This window comes from Notechis scutatus, chromosome 3, assembly GCF_049901735.1.
Source record: "Notechis scutatus isolate UNSWTSFEM ecotype Mainland chromosome 3, rNotScu1.2, whole genome shotgun sequence".
Classification (NCBI taxonomy): Eukaryota; Metazoa; Chordata; class Lepidosauria; order Squamata; family Elapidae; genus Notechis; species Notechis scutatus.
Genome location: NC_142011.1, coordinates 109,073,706 through 109,097,058, shown reverse-complemented (window position 1 = coordinate 109,097,058; position 23,353 = coordinate 109,073,706). Strand labels below are relative to the sequence as shown.

The following is a 23,353-nucleotide window of genomic DNA, read 5'->3' as shown; positions in this document are numbered from 1 at the left end:
TAGATGAAATAAACTTAAAAGATACATGGAGAGAAAGAAATGCTAAAACTAAACAATACACCTTCTACTCAAATAGACATTTATCATGGTCCAGAATAGATATGATATGGATGTCAACAGAATTGTTAACTAATATTCAAGAAATAAATATTGAAACAAGTACTTGGACAGATCACAATCCAATGACAATTAAATGGAAAGGACAAAGAAGAAGATCCAGATGGACGTTAAATAATACTATTTTAAAGGAAAAAGACTTCACACAGTGGATGGAGAAAGAACTGGCTTTCTTCTTTAGAGAAAACAAAAAAGAAGATACATCAATCCAGAACGTATGGGATACAATGAAGGCATGTGCCAGAGGCTTGATAATAGACTATACAAGGAAAAGAAATACTATGAAAAGATTAGCCTCTAAGGCATTAGAGGATGAGTATAAAGGACTTGAAAAGGAGCTACAGAAAATGCCACAGAAAAAGGACATCAAGTTAAAAATGGATATAATTAAACACAAAATGGGTCTAATAGAAAAAGAAAAATTAGCACAGAAAATTAGAGGTGCTAAACAGAACTACTTTGAAGACGCTAATAAACCAGGTAGATGGTTAGCATAAAAATTGAGAAAGGAGAAAGAATCAAGGAAAATATTGCAATTAATAGATGATCAAGGCCAAGTTTGCTATGGTAGTAAAGTGAATAAGGAAATCATTCGAGACTTCTATGGGAAATTATATATGCAAGAGAATATTGATGAAGAGAGAGTTAAGCAGTATTTACAGAATGCTAACTTACCTCAGATACCTAAAGAGACTGAAAAAATGTTAGAAAGCAACATAATGATGATGGAGTTAACTGAAGCACTCAAGAAGCAAAATAATGGAAAGGCACCAGGCCCAGATGGACTTCTGGCAGAATTTTATAAAACATTACAAGAATTGCTGAACCTTCCATTGCTAGAAGTTATGAATGAAGTTATGTTAAAGAAGAGGATACCTAAATCATGGTCAGAAGCTTATATTACACTTGTCCCAAAAGAGGATGCCGATCCATTACAAATCAAGAACTATAGACCTATTTCCTTACTAAACACAGATTATAAAATTTTAGCTTCAATATTGGCAGAAAGTCTCAAAAAATACTTATATAATTTTATCCATCCGGATTAAAATGGATTTCTGCCAAAGAGACAAATTAAAGACAATATGAGAGTAATCTTGGACACTTTGGAATACTACGAGGCACATCCTGAAAAACAAATGGCTTTGATATTTCTAGATGCACAGAAGGTATTTGATAATGTGAATTGGCGATTCATGTTATTACAGCTGGAACAGATGGGCTTTGCAAAAAAAATTTATTCAAGCAATGGGTGAGACTCTTGATGTTTGTTCTGTCCTGGCAGAGAATTGACCAGCAGAAAACCACCTGCTAAAGGAAAAAGAAAGAAGAAATGGTGTTTCATATCTCTTAATACTAACAAATAGGCTTGAATGTGGATGTGTACTTGGGCTCTGTCAGATTCACTTTGTCAAAAAAACAACAACCCCAAACAGTTTTGTTTATTTTGATTGGTCAAATTGAAGAGAGATAGAGAGAATTGGGAAGAAGAATCCAAGATGAGTTTGCTGCAATTGTTTTTCACCTTCTTTTAAGTCATTAAAAATATACAGTAGAGGTGGGACCTCTCTATGCTCTGACCAGTGGGGTCTCCAAACATTCGACAGCCATTGGGTACTGGGGTGTGCAAGTGACGGGCAAGTCTCCATTTGCACAAGCGGCAGGTGCACATGTGAAACCGTCCGATCCTACCACCACCACCACTATTGCCAGTCCATGGAGCCAGAAACGTTGGGGACTCCTGCTCTAGATCACTATTGTATCTTTCAAGTACTTTTGCCTTTACCATATTGTATATACTAAGAGCTTATCTTGTTTGTTTCCATAGCTTGACCATCAGTGTATATAGACAATGAAGTCCATAAAATCAGTTTATCAGATTGATTCAGTTTGACTCAGTTTATCAGTTTGATTTGGTTTGATTACACATTTGCTAAACATATTTTATTAATCCTTGTGAGATGCAACCCACCTGAGGTACCATCCATTCAGCATCTAATGTTATCCCTATAATTTAAACAAATTAAAAAACATACCATGCATATCTAAAGTTACTTTTATTAGAACAGCTATTGAAATATAGTCTTGCAAATCTGAATATAGTTTTTTTCTTCCCTCCTTCATCTTCATGAGAATTTGGGATGGAGGTGTCTGAGGCATTTTCACAAAATATTTTCTTGGCTTGGACTCAAGTTTCATTTATCTGATTGTTTCCTGGGGTAGAGAATCTTCCCTCTATCTTTCAAAGCCATCCTCTTTATTTGCACCTACATTATTCATACTTTGGTCTCAGAAAGTAAATTCTTCCCACCAATACTATCAACGTAGCCTATCACTGATTTACAAAATAGCAAACTCTCAGTTTAGTACACCAATAGGATGCAAGGGAAACCCATAAGAAAAGAATATTAATTGACAAATAGGTTTTCTAAAATTTATTTATTTATGTCGTGGGTCTTATGTTTTTATAAACAACTCAAAGTGGTGAACATTTTATATGTGTAAAATGTACACAAAATGCACCAAAAAGTATGAAGACTCTACGTACAGTAAAATGTATAAATATTTTCTAGACTGAGTCATGAAACATGGACTTTTTTTGTAGTAATTGTTTGGGCTGAAATCTATTATTGCCTGAAATTTAATCCCCACCCCCACCCCGAAATTCAGAAATTGCACTACGTTCTAATTCCACTGAATTAGAGTTTAGAGAACTAGAGAGGGCCCAAGACAAAGGACAGTGGTGTAAAAGTAGATATTTCATATGTAAGATATTAGTTATTAGAAAAAGTCAAAGCTGTTGAGATATTAATGAAACAGAGGTATAGGGTGTAAAAAATAAAACAAATGTGGAAATTCTTTATATTCAATTGTGTTCCAATTTTTAAAGAGCCATTATTGAAATATTAGAAATAATGTAATCTACAAAAGATATTCCTCATAAATATTGGTAATTTGGAATTTCAGGTTGAAATAGCCAAATCTGCCCTATATGCAGATATACTCTAGATTATACTCAGCTTGCAAGCCAAATCACATTTATCAGGAATAGTGTCCTGGCTTGCCATAACTAATATGTACCAAATACAAGTAGAAAACAAGGAAACCTTTCAGATCATAGATATATGCTGTTTACAATTCTTCTACCATGTAGGGAAAATGCCACTCAAAAAATTCATTTTCAGGAGAAGGAGCAGTTTTCAGACTACTACAAGTTCAAATTAGAGATAAGTTAAGACAATAGCGAGAAGTCCCAAACAGACGAGTGCTTTAATGAAGAAAGAAGGAACCAGAGTTACTTTAGTGTTGGTAGAAGACTGCAGAGGCCGTGTCTTTGTAGGCTTGATAATCCTTTCTCTCTGGGTCAAGATGGTGTTTCTGGCTCCCTCCCACTTCCCAGGACCGGTCAAACGAAACTGAGTAGCTGAAAAAGGTCCAAAATATACCTCCCAGGCCAGCTTTGGATCGGTCAGAAGAAGACTCAGCAGCTTGGGCTTCACTCCTAATATGGAAGCCAGTTCATCCATGTAATCGGTATACTGCACTATTAAGGAATTGATTGGGATTGCTGTATACCTAAGAGCAAAACATAAGTTAGCCTGTTGAAGAACTGATAATAGAATCATAAAATCATAGAATTATAGGGTTAGAAGAGCTCTTGGAGATCTTCTACTAAAACCCAATTCCTGCCTGAGATCTTGCTTCCTCTTCCTTCCCCTTCTATCAATTTACAGTCACATATTTAGCATTCTAGTTGAGCTGCAATGGTAAGTGGTTTATTGTTCTACACATCAATTAATATGTTAAAGTCTTTGTTCTATATGATATGTTTCATTATCAAAGACTTGTGATAGTAATACTAATACTTTAATTATTGTCTATATTTTATAGCCTAGAAGTAGATTGTTTAAGGAATTGTAAACTTCACAGTTTTTGTTCTCTAATGCTCGGCTATGGTTGAAATAAAGAATTTACAATAGAACTTGAATGCTTTTAATTTTAGGACATGTGACAACCCCTCCCCCACATGCTAATCTAATCTAATTAGAGTTGCCTTTGGTGAGATGGATAGCCATATAAATTTCATTGATTAATTAATAAAATAAAAACCTAGTCTATATGTCCCATCCCTTTCTGCAAGCAGTAAAGTTTATAAAATAAACTTATAAAATAAGTTTAATATGTAGCTTTGCTAAGTTTGTATGCTATGGGTGAATTTGCGATTGTCATTTTAAAATTTATTCACACAGGCATTTTATATACAAGGCCAAAATATTTTCAATTCCAACATTCTGGAGAAATAAGCACATTATATATACACAGCTGATCTCCTACCTTTTTTCATTATACTGGATCTTCTTAACAATATCAGTCATCATGTCATTACCCGAAGGTAACTTGTTCAGGCCTGAAAAACAACATCAGTTTAATCTTCTGGTGCCCCCTGTAGCCTGAGAAATGCAGAACAGTTTGCAGACAGGTAATGCAGAAATACAGAACGTATTGTGGACTGAACAGAGAAACTGAAGTAGACTGTAACTGTGTTCATTACATGTATAGAGATATTAGAGAAATGAAAGTATTTCAATAAAGGACAAAGCATTGTGGTTATATAGCAAAACACTAGGATAATTTTCTGAAGAAGGAATATGGCTACTCCTGACCTCCAGAAATAACCAAAGTAGTAGGATGGTGGAGAAGGTGATGCTGGATAAACACTAAACAGCAGCAAACATTGGTTTTCTATACTTGCTGTAGATGTTTGGAAATCAAATCTGATAGCCTTACCCAGTACTAAGACTACAGTCCAATGCAGACTTCCTGGGGTATTCAACTACTTAGAATAATGGTGGCTTGCTTCTGCTTAGGTATGCAACAATGCATGCAGATACATATTCCTTGGTAATTTAGAACCACTGCACTTAGCCTCCTGGCTCCCAAACATCAATTTGGTTGAAAGATGAACTAGCTCAGGACTGAAATAGGCGTTCTGTATATCTCAGCTTTCTGTTGAACTGAATATCAGTAGTAGTTCAACACAATTGTTAGCTTTACTACTTCAGTATAAACCACTGATGGCTAACCTATGACACGCGTGTCACTCATGACACACCGAGGCACTTTGACTGACATGCCTGTTGGTGTGGGGAAAACCTGCACATTTAGAGGCTGCCTGTGCTCTGCTCCAATCCCTGCTCCCTGCTTGTTGCGTGGAGGCGTGGTGTCACCGCTGCTGCAAGATCTTTGCAGCAGAGAACCAGTTTTAACCGCCATAAACTGAGGTTTGTCAGTTTCATTACCTCAGGAACGCTACAGGAGGAAAGGAGATCCATGAGGTTCACAGCCCTGTAAGGTGGCCTTCCGATCCCCACATCCTGCACCTGCAGCCCTGAGACCAGGGAGATGAGTTTCACAGCCCTGTGTGATCACCCCAGCCCAGTCCGTCATAAACCAAATTACTGATATTTCTTGAAGTGACACACGACCCCGAGGAAGGCTACACTTTTTCCCGATTTTCGACACACCAAGCTGAAAAGGTTAGCCATCACTGGTATAAACTATGCTTCAGATTATCATGGGCATAAACACTCCCATCCATTTAAATCAGATGTCAATATATTTCCTTATGGCTTGCAATCACATTCATTAATTTTACATTTCCTTACTCAAATATAAAAGTGTTCTGGCTGCAAAAAAGGTAAATTTTGTTTCTATTCAAACAAATACCTCACACACATCCCTTTAATCCAAGAGAATTAAACAAAACCAGTTATGACCATTATTGAATCATGTCCAGTCTATCTGCATATTGGCAACTCTACAAGAGTTCAGCCAGAGGTATTTTGCAGACCAACCACCAAGTAGGTTTTTTTTAACTTAATGCCAGGTGTGGTGGGTCATGGGGCCATTTGCAGGGCACCAGGGCTAGGAGAAGTAACTTTTCTAAAGATACATGTGAAATGACCTTATTTGAAATTACAGAACAATTTTGGTGGAATTTCACCTATATTCCACTTGTGTACTGTAATTCTTTCTTGGTTATGAAGTCTTACAAAATGATTCTCAAGTATGAAAATGAAATGTTAATTATGAAAAATTATCCCTTTGAAAAATGAACTACTGGTATGCCTTTCTGTAGTACATAGAAGACATAGAACTAAGGTGAAATTTTCTCACAGTAAGAACAATCAAGCAGTGGAACAGCTTGCATTCAGAAGTTGTGGGTGCTCCAACATTGGAGGCTTTCAAGAAGAACCATTTGTCTAAACTGGTATAGGGCCTCCTGCTTGAGCAGCGGGTTGGACTAGAAGACCTCCAAGCCCCTTTCAACTCTGTTATTCTGTTACATGATCTAATATGAAAGCATTATAGGGATATTTTTTTCAGGACATGGAAAATTTTTTGGATGGTATTACAGCTATGGTTGCAGGATGTAAGCTGCTTCATGTAGAGCTGCCTCTTGAAAATGGCTAATCATCATCATCATCATCATCATTATTATTATTATCTTTTATTCATTAAACATGAAACTAGGTCAATTGAACATTTAAAAGTGTGTCACAAATATCATTGACTGCCTCTAATGGTTGATATGGGTTGCTGCCAGCATCCTAGATATCAACCAAGTATCTTCTTAAAATGTATGTTGTTCTGAGTAGCGATATCTTTTGCAGCTCTGCCGGTGCTGCATCATCATCATCATCATCATCATCATCGTCGTCGTCGTCGTCATCATCATTGTTATTGGTTAATCTTTAGTGAGATTCACAGCCTTTGGGGCTGGTTGGTAGCTCAACAGCTCAAGTCCTAACCAAGGACCCAGGAACTGTTCAGGTAGCATCGGAGGGTATAAACGATTCCAAGTAGGGTGGTTTTTTGTAGAATCAGGGTATTCAAGTCTGATAAGGCAGAATTTCCAAACAGTGAGATAGCCCTTTAGGTATTGCTCCACGGGCTCCAATTACAATTGGCATAACACACGATTTCTTTTTCCAAAGTCGCTCAACTTCAATTTGTAAGTCCCGATACTTTGTGATTTTTTTCTCGCTGCGCGTCTTCAATTCGTACATCACCATGTATTGCAATGTCAACGAACCAAACCTTTTTCTTTTCAACTATTGTTATGTCAGATGTGTTGTGGGACAAGTGCCTGTCAGACTGAATTCTGAAGTCCCACAAGATCTTGACTTTTTCAATCTCCAGAACCTTCTCAATCTGATGTCCCAATAATAATAATAATAATAATAATAATAATAATAATAATAATAATAATAATAATAATAATAATAATAATAATGTGAAGAAAGGGAGGGATGGAAGCGCAGCTGAATCATGTGAGAAGCTCCAGCCAGTCAATGTCATTGATGATATGCAGAGCCGGGAACTGAGTACCTGTTTCCTGAACAATATACAAGCAGCTGAATAGACATTTGCTAATAATTGGGGGATGGCCGGGGGGGGACTTTCCTTTGTGTTGTTTGCACAGGAAAAACTCAGATTCAGCTTACACTACTTCTGTAACCATTTCAGCTTCAGAAAAGTATACTCTTGGCAAAACAAATGGTTGCTAGACGACTGAGTGGAAGGGTTAATAACTGGTTTTCATGCTAAAGGAATCCTAGAATTCACATTCTCCTGGTTTCCAGACTAGCACCTTCATCACTACATCAAACTGCTTATTGGATGGGATGAACAATGATAACATTATGACAGGGATAATTCCAAGAAGTTTCCTTGTTAGTCTTTTTGCTATATACATATATTATGTTACATCAGGGGTGGGGAACTATGACTCTTTTATGACTTGTGGACTTCAACCCCAGAATTCCTGAGCCAACATGGTTGGCTCAGGAATTCTGGAAGTTGAAATCCACACGTCATAAAAGGATCATAGTTCTCGACTTCCGGTTTGCAAGGCTTCGGCAGCGGCAGGAATTCGCGATACCGCACGATCCCTGCTGCGTTCGCTGCCGAGGTGCCCCTGATCCTTTTGGATTTGGGGGATATAGCTGCCCCGTAGAGGCAGCTGAAGATAGGGGGAATCCAGACGGGTTTGGGGGTGTCGCAGACCCCCTCCCCAGCCGGCAAAACCCCCTTTTCCCAAGGCGGAGGAGCGGCGGTCAGTAATGGCCGCCACAAAGAAGCCTGCAGCTGGACAAGATTGTGCAGGAGGAAGAAAGTCGGAAGAGTCATGAAGAAGTAAAAGTGGTTTTTGCTGACCGGGATAAAGTAAGAGAAAGTACCCTGGAACTTGAAAGCTGCCAAAGATAAATTGTTTCCAGAGAGAGTTACAAGCGGCGAATGGAATTCTAAAAGGGAAAGGTTGTTTTTTTTTTCACTCTCCTTCCTAACGTGACAGCGGATGGAACCATAAGAGAAATCGGAAAACCTGCATTGGAGGTAATTAAATGCTGAAGGGATAAGGATTTCTGAACATTTTAAAACAAAAAATAAAAAACCTTTTTTGCTGTGAGTGGGAAGAAGGGAGAGGAAAAAAATATTGGAGCAGAATTTGAAAATAAGGAGAAGATTGCCTAGAATTTTAAAGAGTTACTAAACATTAATAAGACTTCCAAAAGATATATTTTAAATGGAACTTTGTGACTAAACACTAACCCCAGAAAGAGAAAGTGAAGAAAGGAGAAAGTAGTTAAAAGAAACAGCACATTTGGATTGCTTGGTGATCTTGGAATTTCTGAGAATTATTCTTGATTAAAAGCACTTGGGTGGTTGTTTGGAAAAACTTTTTCTCTCTGTAATGGCATCACTTGTGGATGAATTGAAATTTGAATATCAAAAATATAAAAAAGAACAAGAAGGGAAGAATTCTCTTGGCACTCTTTTTCAATTTTTAGAAATGGCGGATTGTACTTATGAAAAGCTGACTGCGCAAAAGGATGACTGGGATAAAGAAGACGCCATTTTTGATGAACAAGTGACTTTAGTTGGGGAAGGAAAGGAGAAAGAGGAAGAGGAAAAGGGGACTTTAAAACTTGGAAAAACAACCAAAAAAGAGAAGAATAAGATGAAAAGTGGATATTATGCTAGAAAACAACAGAAAGGAGGAAAGCAGAAGAACAAAAGGGAGGTGGAGAGACAAGGGGGTAAAGAGGGCAAGGAGAAGAATAAGCAAGGGAGAAAGGAAGGGATGAGAAGCCTCAATGGTGGGGAGCAAAATGCAAAGAAACGAAAGTCTTTTAGAGATAATGGGTAAACTTTATTGGAAAAGGGATTCTGGAAAGGTACATAAGATTGTATTTTTATATTTGTACTTAGAAATAATATTAGAAAATTGGAAATAATATGTAATTTAAAATGTGATAAAATATTTAGTATAATTTAGTGAAACCTTTGTCAAGAAAAAGAAAGCAATGAAATAAATGGGAGAATTGGAGTAGGAGAAGGGGGAACATTTTAACGAAACAATGATTTAAAATATGTGATGTGGGGGGGAAATAACTATGGAAAGCATAAGTGTTCCCATAAAGGCATGATATTTAATTGAAATGTGTAAAGTGTTTAAGATATAAATGAATATTAACATTAATGATTAGATTGTGTTATTCCAGTGAAATTTTTTGTGAAGAAAAAGAAGGCAATGAAATAAATGAGAGATTTGAAGAAGGAGAAGGGGGAACATTTTAATGAAATAATGATCTAAAATATGTGATGTGGGGGGGGGGGAAATAACTATGGAAAATAGAAGTGTTCCCATAAAAAGTATGATATTTAACTGAAAAGTAATGTGTTAAGTGTTTAAGATATAAATGAATATTAATATTAATGAATAGATTTGTATTGGCATTGATAATAAAAATATTGTATAATTTTAGAATGTACCAAACAGAATCCCAATGTAAGCTATGTATTTTATATTAAGTATTATAAATGTAGGGGAAAGAGATAAAGGCGTCATACTCCAATTAGTGTACAAGAGAAGTTTTGTTTAAAGAAGAAAGATAAATGGATAGCAGGAAACAGAACAGACAAAGAATAATAAATATTATGATTTGAATTGAGATGAGATAAATAAAATAAAACTAAGACAATTTAAAAGAGATGAGAAGCTATACAGAAAATTGAAAATGGTAACAAGATATGGAATGGTATATAAAATGAATATGAATTTGAATTTGTGTCTGTATGAAGAGTTGTAACCCGGGACTAAGCAACTTTCAGAAAAGATGTTTTTTTATGTTTCTATGTTTTGTGTTTTTGTGTGTTTATGTTTGATTGAGCTAATAAAACCTTGGAGGAATGTTAGAAGAGGATGATTGAGAATAAAAGATAGAAGAGAATAAAGCAAGTCAGAGGAAAATATAAGTATAGTGAATAAAAACATGTAAAATAGATAAATATAGAAAAGAAATATAACTGAATAAAAGTAAAGGGAGAAATAATGAGAAACTTGAAAGGATATGTATGTGTTCATAAGGAGATGTGTCAATGGTGTATAAAATGTTTTATTTGTTTTGTTAAAATTTACAAATAATTTGCAGAAAAGAGGTTTTATGTTTTTATGTTTTATGTTTTGTATGTCTTTAAAAATTAATAAAACTTGTTTAAAAAAATAAATAAAAGGATCATAGTTCCCCACCTCTGTGTTACATGAACAACACAATTGGTCATATGCAAACATTTAGACAGATGGAGGTTACCTTCATGGACACACAAATATATATTACATGGCTTTCTTGTTCTTATACAAAAGAAGGAGTTGATTATATTAACCAGCAGTGCAACCTTCAAACCAAGCAAAACATCAATCATTTTTTAATATTCTTTCTTACCCTTGAAGATTCTTGTGGCCCAGCGAACTTGGAGCTCAGATATAGGCATAGTGGCTCCCATAGGTTTGATTAAGCCAATCACAGCTAATGTGTGCTTTTCCAAGTGTGGTGGGAAAACATATTTATATAGTGAGAGTTTATTTGTTTGGGTCCCAAGGATAGAGTCCTGAGTGTAGGGAAATGAGAAGTTGTATCCTGTAGCAAAAATTACCACATCAATATTTTCTTCTGTGCTGCCATCTTCAAATATCACACCTTTTTCGGTGAACTTCTTCACATTTGGTTTCATTAGCACCCTGCCAGTAATTATAGCATTTGGTAGATCATCGCCCATAATTGGGCTCTTACTTAGGAACCTGCAAAATGAAGAAAAAAAACCACACTGGCCATATTTTACTCCAGAACATATGCTTATTAACCTTAAATGACCATTTGAAAAAAGGGGGGTTAAGTAAGCTACAGTAAATGATCATCTTAGATGTTTTTCAAACAGGCCAAGAAAGCACAGCCTTGGTAAAGAAAAGCTCATTTATGTCAGAGATGTAATTCAGTGTACGTTGATGTATTCTCTTTACCCATGTATTTATACCAAATATACAGTATATTATTTACTGGCTTTGTATTTTTATTACAGTTTTGTCTAATTGTTTTCTGTTTTTACATTCTTGTTGACTTCTTTTTTGTATCCAATGCCACATTTTGGGAATATATTTTACTGCAAAGTAATGAAACAGCAGGTACAAAAATGGCAGAAAATGGAGCTTCAGTCTAGAGACCCTGGAAGTGCCTTTTTCTCAGGGAATCTTTGGATAACATCACCTTTATCTTCATCACCACCATAGCTAGCTAGCTCAGAAGAGCTAAAATTGGCAGAGTAATTTCTATGCAGGCATTCAGCTTTTTTGTAAAAGGTATAACGGTAAAAAAAACATGCATGAAGAAAAGTCACAAGATACAGAATTAGGTAAAGAAACCAGAATGTCAGCTGAGACTACTATTATTTCTCCACATTTAAGTTGCTCCTAAAATGGGATTAATATTTATTTTAATGTGTATATTCCATGTCTTCCTAAGTGTCAGAGTATGGAGAAATTCCACCCTTACCTGTGCTGTGGCTTTACACCATAGTTCTCATGGTTAAATTTCATATTCAGCTTCCTCTCTCCCCATTGGTTTATCAGTGCCACAGGAAGTTTATGGAAAAGGAGATTTTTGAAATGTGTAAAATAAACTACATCCAAAGGATACCCATCATTAGAGACTCGATTGACCACCCAAGCACCAGTTCTAGTGCTCAGAAAGACCTGGGGAGGAGAAAGAGAAATCAGCACTAACTGCTTCCCCAGTCAGTCTTGTAATACAAAACATAAATCTAGCGAACAAAATGGAGACTGAATCCCTTTCCCGCCATCTTTCGGATATAACCAAGGTCATACCCAGTTCTTCTCTTTGCCTAATCCCATCAGAACCAAAATGACCTCCCTACTTCAGACCAAGGTCCCTGCAATCCCATCTAGACCAAAGAATAGCAGCCTCATCCTCAGCTCACAGTATGGCTCAAGGGCAACCCTCTCAAGGAACATGTAACCTAGAGAAACTCCAACTTTCCATTTCCTTCACAATGAACTTTCTCAGCTCTGCTGACCTTCTGAAAGGCCCATTTTGCCTAACAATAGAAGTAATCCTAAGTATCAACAAGGATTTGCTTAGGTACCCAAACTAGCCAGCAAATCAGATCCCTGGGATTTCCTATCTTGCAGCCCTCAACCTCTATAAAAAAAACTTTCTTTTCCATTCTTCAGGGTTCCTCTTTCTTTTAAAGTAGGTACCCAATGATCATTGTAATGAGCATGGTTCTTCTCTTCAGCATTGTGCTCCTTACTTTGGCAAAAATGAAAACAAAACCCCACAACAGCCCATTCCTCCTTCCATTGAGTCCCAAGGGACAACAGTGAGTGCTAATATATTTTTCCCAAGAGTGGAAATGTGGGGATGTTCAGGAAAAAAAAAGACAGAGAAGAATCTTGTTCTCAACCTTTGATGTTCCTCCTCTCCCTGGTTTCTAGGCCAGTAGGACTATCTTTCAGTAAGGAAAGCATATTTGATAAAAAGTATTGCAAAGCCCTCCAGCCTTACTGAGAAAAGTTCAACTTTCATTCACAGATATTACTAACAATTTAATTATTCAATGAATAATTTAATGAAGCATTCACATGTATTACTAATTGATAGAATTAGTCTTTGAAATGCTATCCCCCACAAAGCAACAAATGAACCCTGGTAGTATTTGAGCTCAAAACCTGACAAAATTACCTGCTGTTATCATCAGATTAAAAAAAAAAACTTGTTTAAATACACCATACCTGCTTTGTGTTATGGCTGAGGTCAATAGCAATTTCTATTCCAGAATTTCCCACACCTATAATGAGGATTCGTTGGTCCTGGTATTTTTCAGGATTCTTATATGCCGAACTGTGAATAATTTTCCCCTTAAATTTCTCAACACCTAAAAAAAAATAAAAATAAGGACCCATCTTTGCTAAGCAAAGCATATCTTTGTTGGAAGACTGAACTGAAAAAAATAGTCAATATAGGTGCTGGATTTGAAATGAACTTTAAGAAGAATTGTCATGGTTAGATTATTAGGTTATTAGGTTATTATTAATGTCACATTGTTGCCTGAGATGTCCCATTCTCAATACTTCCTCATACAATTGTCAGAAATGACCCACAGATATTGGACAGAATGACGATGACTCCTGTAGCTTTTAAATAATAACCAGGGATTAGTTTCAAGGTTGGGATGAGAAATACACTAGAGCCCAACCATTTTTGCATTCTTTTTTTTAAATATGTTTTTATTGAGTTTCCTTTGTTACATCATAAAACATCATAGCTTCAACAGCATTCTTAACATCTATACAGGTTCTTAACTTAAATATCTTAACACATTATATTCCATTTATCTAATATTGGATAATAACTTTAACTATAATTATTATTCTTATATTCTTGTATAACTTATAAATTTACATTTTACTCTCTTAAGGATTCTTACAGTTAGATTTCTTGTCTTATTTCTTAGTTCTGTTTGTTAACCATTCATAAAATTTATTTCAAATTGAGAAAAATTCAGAGTCATCTCTTTCTTTCAGTTTCAACGTTAGCATATTCATTTCAGCACTTTCTGTTACTTTATGTATTGTTAATTCTTCACAAGGAACATTGGGAGTTTTCCATACCCGTGTAAAGGCTATTCACCTGTAAAGTCATGGAATCAATTATTAACCAATCCATTATCCTCCACTTAGAGACAAACAACCTACTCTCTAATAAACAATTTGGTTTCAGAAAAAAAACTATCCTGTAATCTGCAACTCTTACACTGCAAAAACATATGGACTACACAACTCAATCAGGGCAAAGCAATAGACACAATCGACATAGACTTCTGTAAAGCCTTTGATTCAGTGGTACACAACAAACTACTACTAAAACTAAAATCTTATGGTATCTCTGGACACCTACATAACTGGATAGAAGCATTCCTGTCAAACAGACAACAAATGGTCAAAACTGGGAGCGTCCTATCAAATTCTATACCTGTCAACAGTGGTGTCCCCCAAGGCAGTGTTCTAGGACCAACTTTCTTCATACTCTACATAAATGACCTCTGTGATCATATTAAGAGCAACTGTGTTCTCTTCACTGATGATGTAAAGCTATTCAACACCACAGAAAATACTACTACCCTCCAAAAAGACCTCGACTATGTATCAGAATGGTCAATCAAATGGCAACTTCAAATCTCAACAAATAAATGCTCTTGTCTTACATATTGGCAAAAAAAAATCAGAAAATAAAATACAAGCTGAATAGTCAAGACCTTGTTGATGATCTAAACTCTGTCAAGGATCTTGGAGTACTCATCTCTAATGATCTAAGTGCTAGAGCCCACTGTAACTACATAGCCAAAAAGGTGTTAAGAATTGTTAACCTAATCTTACGTAGCTTATTCTCTGGTAATATCACACTACTAACTAGAGCATACAAAACATTTGCTAGACCTATACTTGAATCAGTCTGGAACCCACATCATGTATCTGATATTTACACAGTTGAGAAAGTCCAGAAATATTTCACAAGAAGAGTTCTCCACTCCTCTACTCGTTGTAGAATACCTTATGCCACCAGACTTGTAATTCTAGACCTAGAAAGCATAGAACTATGCCGTCTTCAGTCTGATTTAAGTATAGTATATAAAATCATACATTGCAATGTCCTATCGGTCAATGAATACTTCAGCTTCAACCATAACAACACAAGAGCACACAATAGATACAAACTCAAGGTAAATCGCACCAAACTTGATTGCAAGAAATACGACTTCAGCAACAGAGTGGTCAATGTCTGGAATACTCTACCTGACTCTGTGGTTTCTTCCCCAAACCCCAAAAACTTTAATCTTAGACTGTCTACTATTGACCTCACCCCTTTCCTAAGAGTTCTGTAGGGGGCATGCATAAGCGCACCAATGTGCCTACCATCCCTGTCCTATTGTTTCTTTTATTTTTCTTATACGTATCCATCTCATGTATTCATAACTATGTTTATACTTATACCTGTTATCTTGTAAGCGATTGACAAATCAAATAAATAAATAAAATATTCTGGCGGCTGATGTGATATGCAGCAATAAGTATTTTACTTCTTTTGCTTTTTGATCTTTGATGATTCCTAGGAGAAAAGTTTCCGGTCTGAGCTCAATCTGGTAACCAGTAATCACTTGTAGCCAGTTTTTGATTTGAGTCCAGAATGTCCTGGTCTTGGGGCATAACCATCACATGTGGTAAAATGTACCGTCAACTTTTTTACATTTCCAACATTTTGGGCTTGTGTTGGAGTAAATTTTTGCTAATCTCGTTGGGGCTAAATACCATCTGTAAAACATTTTGTATATATTTTCTTTGTATGCTAAGGATATAGTTAGCTTATAATTTACGTTCCATATTTTCTCCCATTCCACAGTGAAAGGTACAATGATTCTATATTATATCCGAAGTGCTGCGCCCATGCAATCATTGTACCTTTTACTGTTTCTTCTTCCATTTTGAAGTCTAATAAATATTTATATATTTTGGTTATAAATTTTTGTTCTGGTCGCATTAAAATTTTATCTAATTGTTTTTGCCCTTTGTCAAAGCCAAAATCTTTCAAATCTTTTTTGTATTTATTTTGGATTTGCAAATATGGCCACCAATCAATAATAATTCCATTTTCCTTTAATTCTTGATTTGATTTTAATTTTCCTTGACTATCTAATAATTCCTTACAGCTTACCATTTTCCTTAAGTCTAATCTTTTTTTTTAATTTTTATTCTTTAAAAAATACAAAAATCTCATTTCCATTAACAGTTATTGTGTCATTGTATATACATGTTTCTTATTTTGTAACTATACATTATTTTTATCCTTATCCTTCACCCATTCGTACCACCTCTCCCATGTCGCATAGTATTCTCGATCCTCTTTGCCTTTCAGTTCCATAGTGAATTTATCTAGTTCAGCACAGTCCATTATTTTTTGAATCAAAACTTCATCTGGTGGTATTTTATCACTCTTCCAATTTTGTGCTAACATGATTCTTGCTGCAGTTAAGATGTGTACAATAAGGTATCTTTTATCTTTACTCAAATTCCCTTTGATCATACCTACCATGTTTCTCCAACAATACGGCCTCCACCAATAGGAAGGCCCAGCATGATTTCTAGGCATGAGGTGAAATTAAGCCCCCCCCCCCCCCAAAAAAATGTAGGCCTATTTAAACCATGTGTTTCCCTGCCATTTCTCACATCGTTCATTAGAACTACACGAGGTGAAGAGAAATGGGGGGAAGGGTGGGGGGGTGGGGAAAAAACTTGCCTTTAGGAGTGCCCTGCAGGTAGCCTAGGCTAGAATACCCCAATAGCCGATAGAAGCTCCCTGAAGGCAGAGTCCCCAGTCGCTTCAGGGCGTGGCGTGGTTGCCCGTGTCTCTTCGCCTTTAGGCAGTCTCTTTCGGGCGATGGAAGCTCCCCAAGTGCAGTCACCAGCCACTTCGATTGGCCGGTAGAAGCGGCCTCAGGGCGAGCACACACACACACACACACCGCTCGCCGCGAGGCTGCTTCTACCAGCCAATCAAAGTGGCTGGTGACTGCACTTGGGGAGCTTTCATTGCCCAAAAGAGACTGCCTCATGGCGAGGGGACATGGGCAGCCATGCCACACCCTAAAGCAGCTGGGGACTCTGCCTTCGGGGAGCTTTCGTTGGCCGATAAAAGCGGCCTCGCGGTGAGGTACGTGTGTATGGGCCGTCCTAGGTGGGGGAGGAAATTAAGTCACCCCTGAAAAGACGGCCTAGCCGTTTTTTCGGGGGTCAAAAAAAAAAAAGGCCCGGCCTTATTTTGTGAGAAACACAGTAATAAAAATGTTTTGGGTTCCAAATTCAATTTATATTTTGTAATCTCAAAAAGCCATCTCTGTATTTTCTTCCAGTATTTTTTGACCTCTATACATTGCCACCACATATGGAAAAATGTTCCTTTCTTTTGTTTGCACTTCCAGCATTCTGATTTCAAGGTTATATACATTTTCGCTAGTTGTGCCAGCGCTAAGTGCCATCTACAAAATATTTTATATTGATTTTCTTTGAATGCCGTCGACAAAGTCAGCTTCCAGTTCTCGGTCCAAGTCTTTTCCCATTCATCCGAATTTATATTATGACCCAAATTTCTTGGCCAGGCAATGATTGGTCCCTTAACAATTTCCTCCTCTAGTTCTACCTCCAGTAAATAATTATATGTTCGTGTTATAAATTTTATATCCTTGCCTGTCAAGATTTGGTCCAATTTTTGTAAGTCTTTATCTATCCCTAGCTCCTTTACATCTTTCTTAAATTTAGTTTGAATTTGTGAATATACCCACCAGTCTAGTATTATCCCTTGTTCTTTTAGTTTATCCAGTGTTTTTAATTCTCCCTGTTCATCTACCAATTCTTTATATCTAATCATTTTTTTAGTGTCCCTTGTATTTGGATATAATATAGCTTCCATAGGTGAGATCCAGTTTGGTCTTTTCAAATAATGCTTTTTTAAATTTTCTCCCATGTTTGTAAAAGTGAATCCCTTATCAAATGCCTATGGAAATAGGAGTGGATCTTATTCTTTTTATCCCATAGAAAGGCATGCCACCCAACTTGGAGGTCATGACCTTCTATCACCAAAATTCTTTTATTTTTTAAGTTTATCCTCTCCTTAACCCATAGTAAAATTGCTGCTTGATAATATGTTTCCCATTTGGGGAGTCGAAGGCCGCCTCTGGTTCTACTATCTTGTAAAGTTTTCAATTTTATTCGTGCTTTTTTCCCCATCCATATAAATGTCATTACTGTCCTATCTAATTCCTGAAAAAATTTCTTATCCAATTTTATAGGTATTGTTTGAAAATAGTATAATAGTTTTGGTAGTATGTTCATTTTTATGGCTGCTATTCGGACTAATAGCGATAGTTGTAATTTTCCCCAATTGGCCAGATCTTTCTTTATCTGTGAAAGTAATTTCATATAATTATCCTCTTTTATGGAAGAGCATCTTCCTGTTAACCAAATTCCTAGATACTTAAATGTTTTGATATTTTGTAGTCCCAATTTCCTTTCCAATTGTTTTTTTTTACTTTCTATCAAGTTTTTGGTTATTACTTTTGTTTTATCTTTATTAATTTTTAGTCCTGCTACTGCCCCATATGTTTCTAATTCTTGGATTAGATAGGTCCCTGACTCCATTGGATCTTCCACAAAAAACACTAAGTCGTCCGCAAATGCCTGTACTTTATATTCTTCTTTTTTGCTCTTCAGTCCAATTATCTCCTTTCTTTGTCTAATGTGATTTAAAAGCACTTTGGTGGTCAAGATAAAAAGCAGAGGCGACATTGGACATTGGACATCCCATTGGACATTCAAGAAAATGATTGGCACAATTTATTCGAACCAAAAAGCTAGGGTAATTATAAATGGGGAGATTACTGAAAACTTTAAGATTATGAAAGGTGTATTGTGCCAATCATTGTCTTGAATTTAGATCCAAATCCCATATTTTTGACCTGTTGGATCAAGAACTGCCAGCTGAGATTGTCAAAGGCCTTCTGAGCATCCGAGAAAATCAATGCTGCCTGCTTTCCTGGGTGGGCCTCATAGTATTCTAATACATTTAACACTATCCTTATATTGTTCCTTATCTGTCTAGAAGGTAGAAAGCCATTCTGGTCAATATGAATAAGTTCATTTAATATAATTTTTAGTCTTTCCGACATTATTGTTGCGAATATTTTATAGTCTGCGTTCAGGAGTGAGATTGGTCTATAATTTTTAATCTGTGATCTAAATCTTTTTTAGGAATTAGTGAGATATTCGCATCTCTCCATGAATCGGGTAATTTGGCAAAGTCTAATATCTCATTGTACACATCTAACATCACTGATTCAAGACATTAATAAATACATTTGTACAATTCCACTGGAAGACCATCCGGCCCTAGCTTCTTATTATCTTTCTGCTTTTCAACCACCCTTTTCAATTCCATCACTGTTATTTCTTTATTTTATATCTCTTTCTGTTCCTCTCTAATTTCTGGGAGACCTTTCCTTTTCAAATATTGTTCTATATTCTCAGGGTTTATTCCATCCTCCCTATATAGTTGTTCAAAATATTTTTGTACTATTTTCTTTTTCTCAGTCATTCGATATTCTAATTTTCCATCCTCCTCCTCCAATTCTTGTATCAACCTTCTTTCTCTTTCTAATCTTAATTTATGGGCTCACCACCTCCCTGGTTTATTTGCATGTTCAAAAAAATTCTGTTTTGCCCTTTTTACCTCTTTAACTCTCTTCCTGATTTATAATGTTCAATTTATGCCTAGTAAGAATAATCTCTCTCCTCAATTTTTCATCTTGTGTTTTTTTTTTTTTTTTGTAATCTAATTTCTTTTTTTTTTTTTAAATAAATTTTATTAAATTTACAATTAAAAACATATCGACATTACATACACAAAAGGAAAAAAACAAAAAAAGAACACTCGGTCTTACAAACTGGAAAGAAAAGAGAAGAGGAGATGTAAAAGAAAGAAAGAAACAAAGGAAGAGAAAGAGAAAAAGAAAAAAAAGATGCGTTTAAAAACAGACAATATCCTTTTTGACAGTCTGCAAGATCCAATTCTCCTACCTTAATTTGAATACACACATCTTATCGAAATCTATGCTTAAATTACCCATTGTCCATTAAGCAGTTTATCTCTGGACTAACCAATTATACCAAGAGTTCCAATTATCGTAAAATGTTGAAGCCTCTTTGTTTTTAAGTGCTATAGTTAATTTATCCATTTCTGCACAATCACATATTTTCTGGATGACCATTTGTTCTGTAGGTGCATAGGGTGATTTCCAACACTGGGCAAACGCTAATCTGGCTGCAGTTAGGATATGAATTGTTACATATTTCATCTTTTTGGGTAAATGTTTATCAGAGATCCCTAGTAGGAAGAACTCTGGTTTGTATTCGATTTGTTCTTTGGTTATCTCCTCCAACCATTTTCTGATTTTTTGCCAATATTTCTGGGTTTCTTTGCAAGACCACCACATATGAAAGTAGGTTCCTTCTATGCTTTTACATTTCCAGCATTTTGGACTCGTGTTTGGGTTCATTTTCGCCAACCTCGAAGGGGGCAAGTGCCATCTATAAAACATTTTGTATGTATTTTCTTTATATGCTGCCGATTTTGTAATCTTAATATTTCTGTTCCAAATCTTTTCCCATTCTGATAATGTAATACTTCTTCCGACATTCCTGCTCCAGGCTATCATGTTCCCTTTGACTATCTCTTGTTCTAATTCTACTTCCAGTAAGTATTTATAGAATTTGGATATGTTCTTTTTGTTTGATCCTAGAAAAATTTTATCTAAATACTGCAGTTTGTTATAAATTCCAAAGTCTTTTATATCTTGTTTGTATCTGCTATGGATTTGTATATATAACCACTGATCAATTTTAAATCCCTGTTCCTGTAGTTCTTGTTTCGAGTTTTTAATTTCCCTTGGATCTAATAAATCTTTATATTTAATCATTTTTGTTATGTCCAAATTATTGGGATGTACCATTGCCTCCATTGTTGATAGCCAGATCGGAATTTTTAGATAGTGTTTTTTGCATATTTTTTTCCAATTAATTAATAATGAGTCCCTAATGAGGTGTCTATGAAAGTAAGACTGCTTGGGTTTCCCCACTTCCCATAAGAAGGCATGCCACCCTCTCTGGAGGTCATGCCCTTCTAATGCTAAAATTCTTTTGTTAAGTAAGTTCACCCAGTCTTTTATCCATAATAAGATAGCTGCCGAATAATATAATTCCCAATTTGGAAGGGCTAGACCCCCTCTACTTTTCGCATCTTGTAAGGCCTTTACATTGATCCTGGGTTTTTTCCCCTGCCAAATAAATTTAAGTGTGATCTTATTTAATTCTTCAAAAAAATTTTTTGACAACTTAATTGGGATTGTCTGGAATAAATAAAGAAATTTTGGTAATATATTCATTTTAATCGAGGCAATCCTGCCCAATAAGGAAAGCTGCAACTTATTCCAGGATTCTAAATCTTTCTTTGTTTGTTGAAGTAGTTTATCATAATTGTTCTCTTTGAGTGATTTACCTTGTGGTGTTAACCATATTCCTAAATATTTGACCCTTTTTGTTACCTGTATCCCCATCATTGTTTCTAATTCTTCCTTCTGGTTTTCTGTTAAATTTTTGGTCATTAATTTCGTCTTTTTCTATTAATTTTTAATCCTGCCACTGTGCCAAATTGTTCTAATTCTTTTATTAGATTATAACCTTTTTCCATGGGTTCCTCCAAAAAGAAAACCATATCGTCAGCAAACGCTTGTAGTTTATATTCTTCTGATTTGACCCTCACTCCTCTAATTTCAGAGTTTTGTCTAACCCGTGTTAAGAGTGATTCTAGGGCAAAAATGAAAAGAAGAGGTGAGAGAGGGCAGCCCTGTCTGACACCTTTTTCTATATTTATTGGATCTGTTTGTTCGCCATTGATTAGTATATTAGCCTGTTGTGTGTTGTAAATAGTTGTTATAATGTTTTCAAATTTGGTACCAAGACTCATATTGTAAATTTTTTGAATTAAAAAGTGCCAATTTAAGTTATCAAATGCTTTCTCAGCATCTAAAAACATGAGTGCGGATTGTTTCTCCGGTGGGCTTCATAATATTCTAGGACATCGATAACGGTTCTTAAATTGTTCTTTATTTGTCGGGACGGAAGAAATCCATTTTGATCTTCATGTATATGTGGATTTAAAGCTTGTTTTACTCTATTAGCTATGATAGAAGTAAACAATTTATAATCGGCATTTAAAAGTGAAATCGGTCTATAGTTGTTGATGTATCTATGATCTGCATCCTCCTTCGGGATTAGCGAAATCAGCGCCCCCTCCACGAGTCCGGCATCTTGGCTGCCAGAAGTACCTCATTAAACACTTCCAGCATCAATGGTCCTACTAGTTCCAATATTGCTTTATATAGTTCTGCCGGAATCCCATCTGGTCCTGGAGATTTGTTATTACTTTGATTCTCCATTGCTGACTTCAATTCAGCCCTTTTTACCTCTTTAACTCTCTTCCTGATTTATAATGTTCAATTTATGCCTAGTAAGAATAATCTCTCTCCTCAATTTTTCATCTTGTGTGTTTTTTTTTTTTTGTAATCTAATTTCTAGGTCTTTAATCTCCTCCTGTAATTTATTCTGATTTTGCCATCTTTCCTTATTCCTTTTCGCTGTATATGCTGTTACCAGCCCCCTCAAGATTGCCTTTGCTGTATCCCATAAATTCCGTAATGATGTTTGCTCCACTGTATTTTCCTTTAAAAAAAAGTTCAATTTCTTTCTTAATTTTCTCTACAAAATCTTTCTCCTTTAAAATTTGGGGATTAAGTATCCACCTTCTACTCTTCCTTTTCCTTCCTTTCCAAATTATTTTTAATGGATTATGTTCATACATTTGTCATAATCTCTATCGAATCTAGTTGGTATCCTAGTTCTGCGTTCATCCACACCATGTCTAATCTAGGCCACAATTTGTGTGGGTTAGAGTAGAATGTGAATTCTTTTCTCCCCAGATTTCTTCTCCTCCATTGATCTATCAAATTTAGTTCCTGTGTCATATTGAAAAAGGATCTGGGCAAAATTTTCCTTTCCTTTTGTTCTTTGCATTACTAAAATAATCCTTCCTTATATCTACTACCACATTAAGATCTCCCACAATGCATACATTATCTTGTCCCATCTCAATGATTCTCTCATGTAAATCTTTATTGACTTTGGTTGTCATTCAGCGCATAAACTGTAACTAAT

At 35.8% G+C, this 23,353-nt stretch overlaps 1 protein-coding gene across 1 annotated transcript in view; it reads right to left on the bottom strand.

Annotated features, from left to right (window-relative positions):
• Positions 1-3,338: 3,338 nt before the first annotated feature.
• Positions 3,339-23,353, bottom strand: part of LOC113421687 (dimethylaniline monooxygenase [N-oxide-forming] 2-like) — a 32,083-nt gene continuing 12,068 nt past the window's right edge. The window contains exons 3-8 of the mRNA XM_087960035.1: positions 14,150-14,168; positions 13,271-13,479; positions 12,012-12,211; positions 10,908-11,263; positions 4,453-4,525; positions 3,339-3,693 (exon numbers count right to left, since the gene is read on the bottom strand). Coding sequence (XP_087816161.1) covers positions 3,339-3,693; positions 4,453-4,525; positions 10,908-11,263; positions 12,012-12,211; positions 13,271-13,479; positions 14,150-14,168 — 1,212 coding nt within the window. The remainder of the gene's footprint in view (positions 3,694-4,452; positions 4,526-10,907; positions 11,264-12,011; positions 12,212-13,270; positions 13,480-14,149; positions 14,169-23,353) is intronic.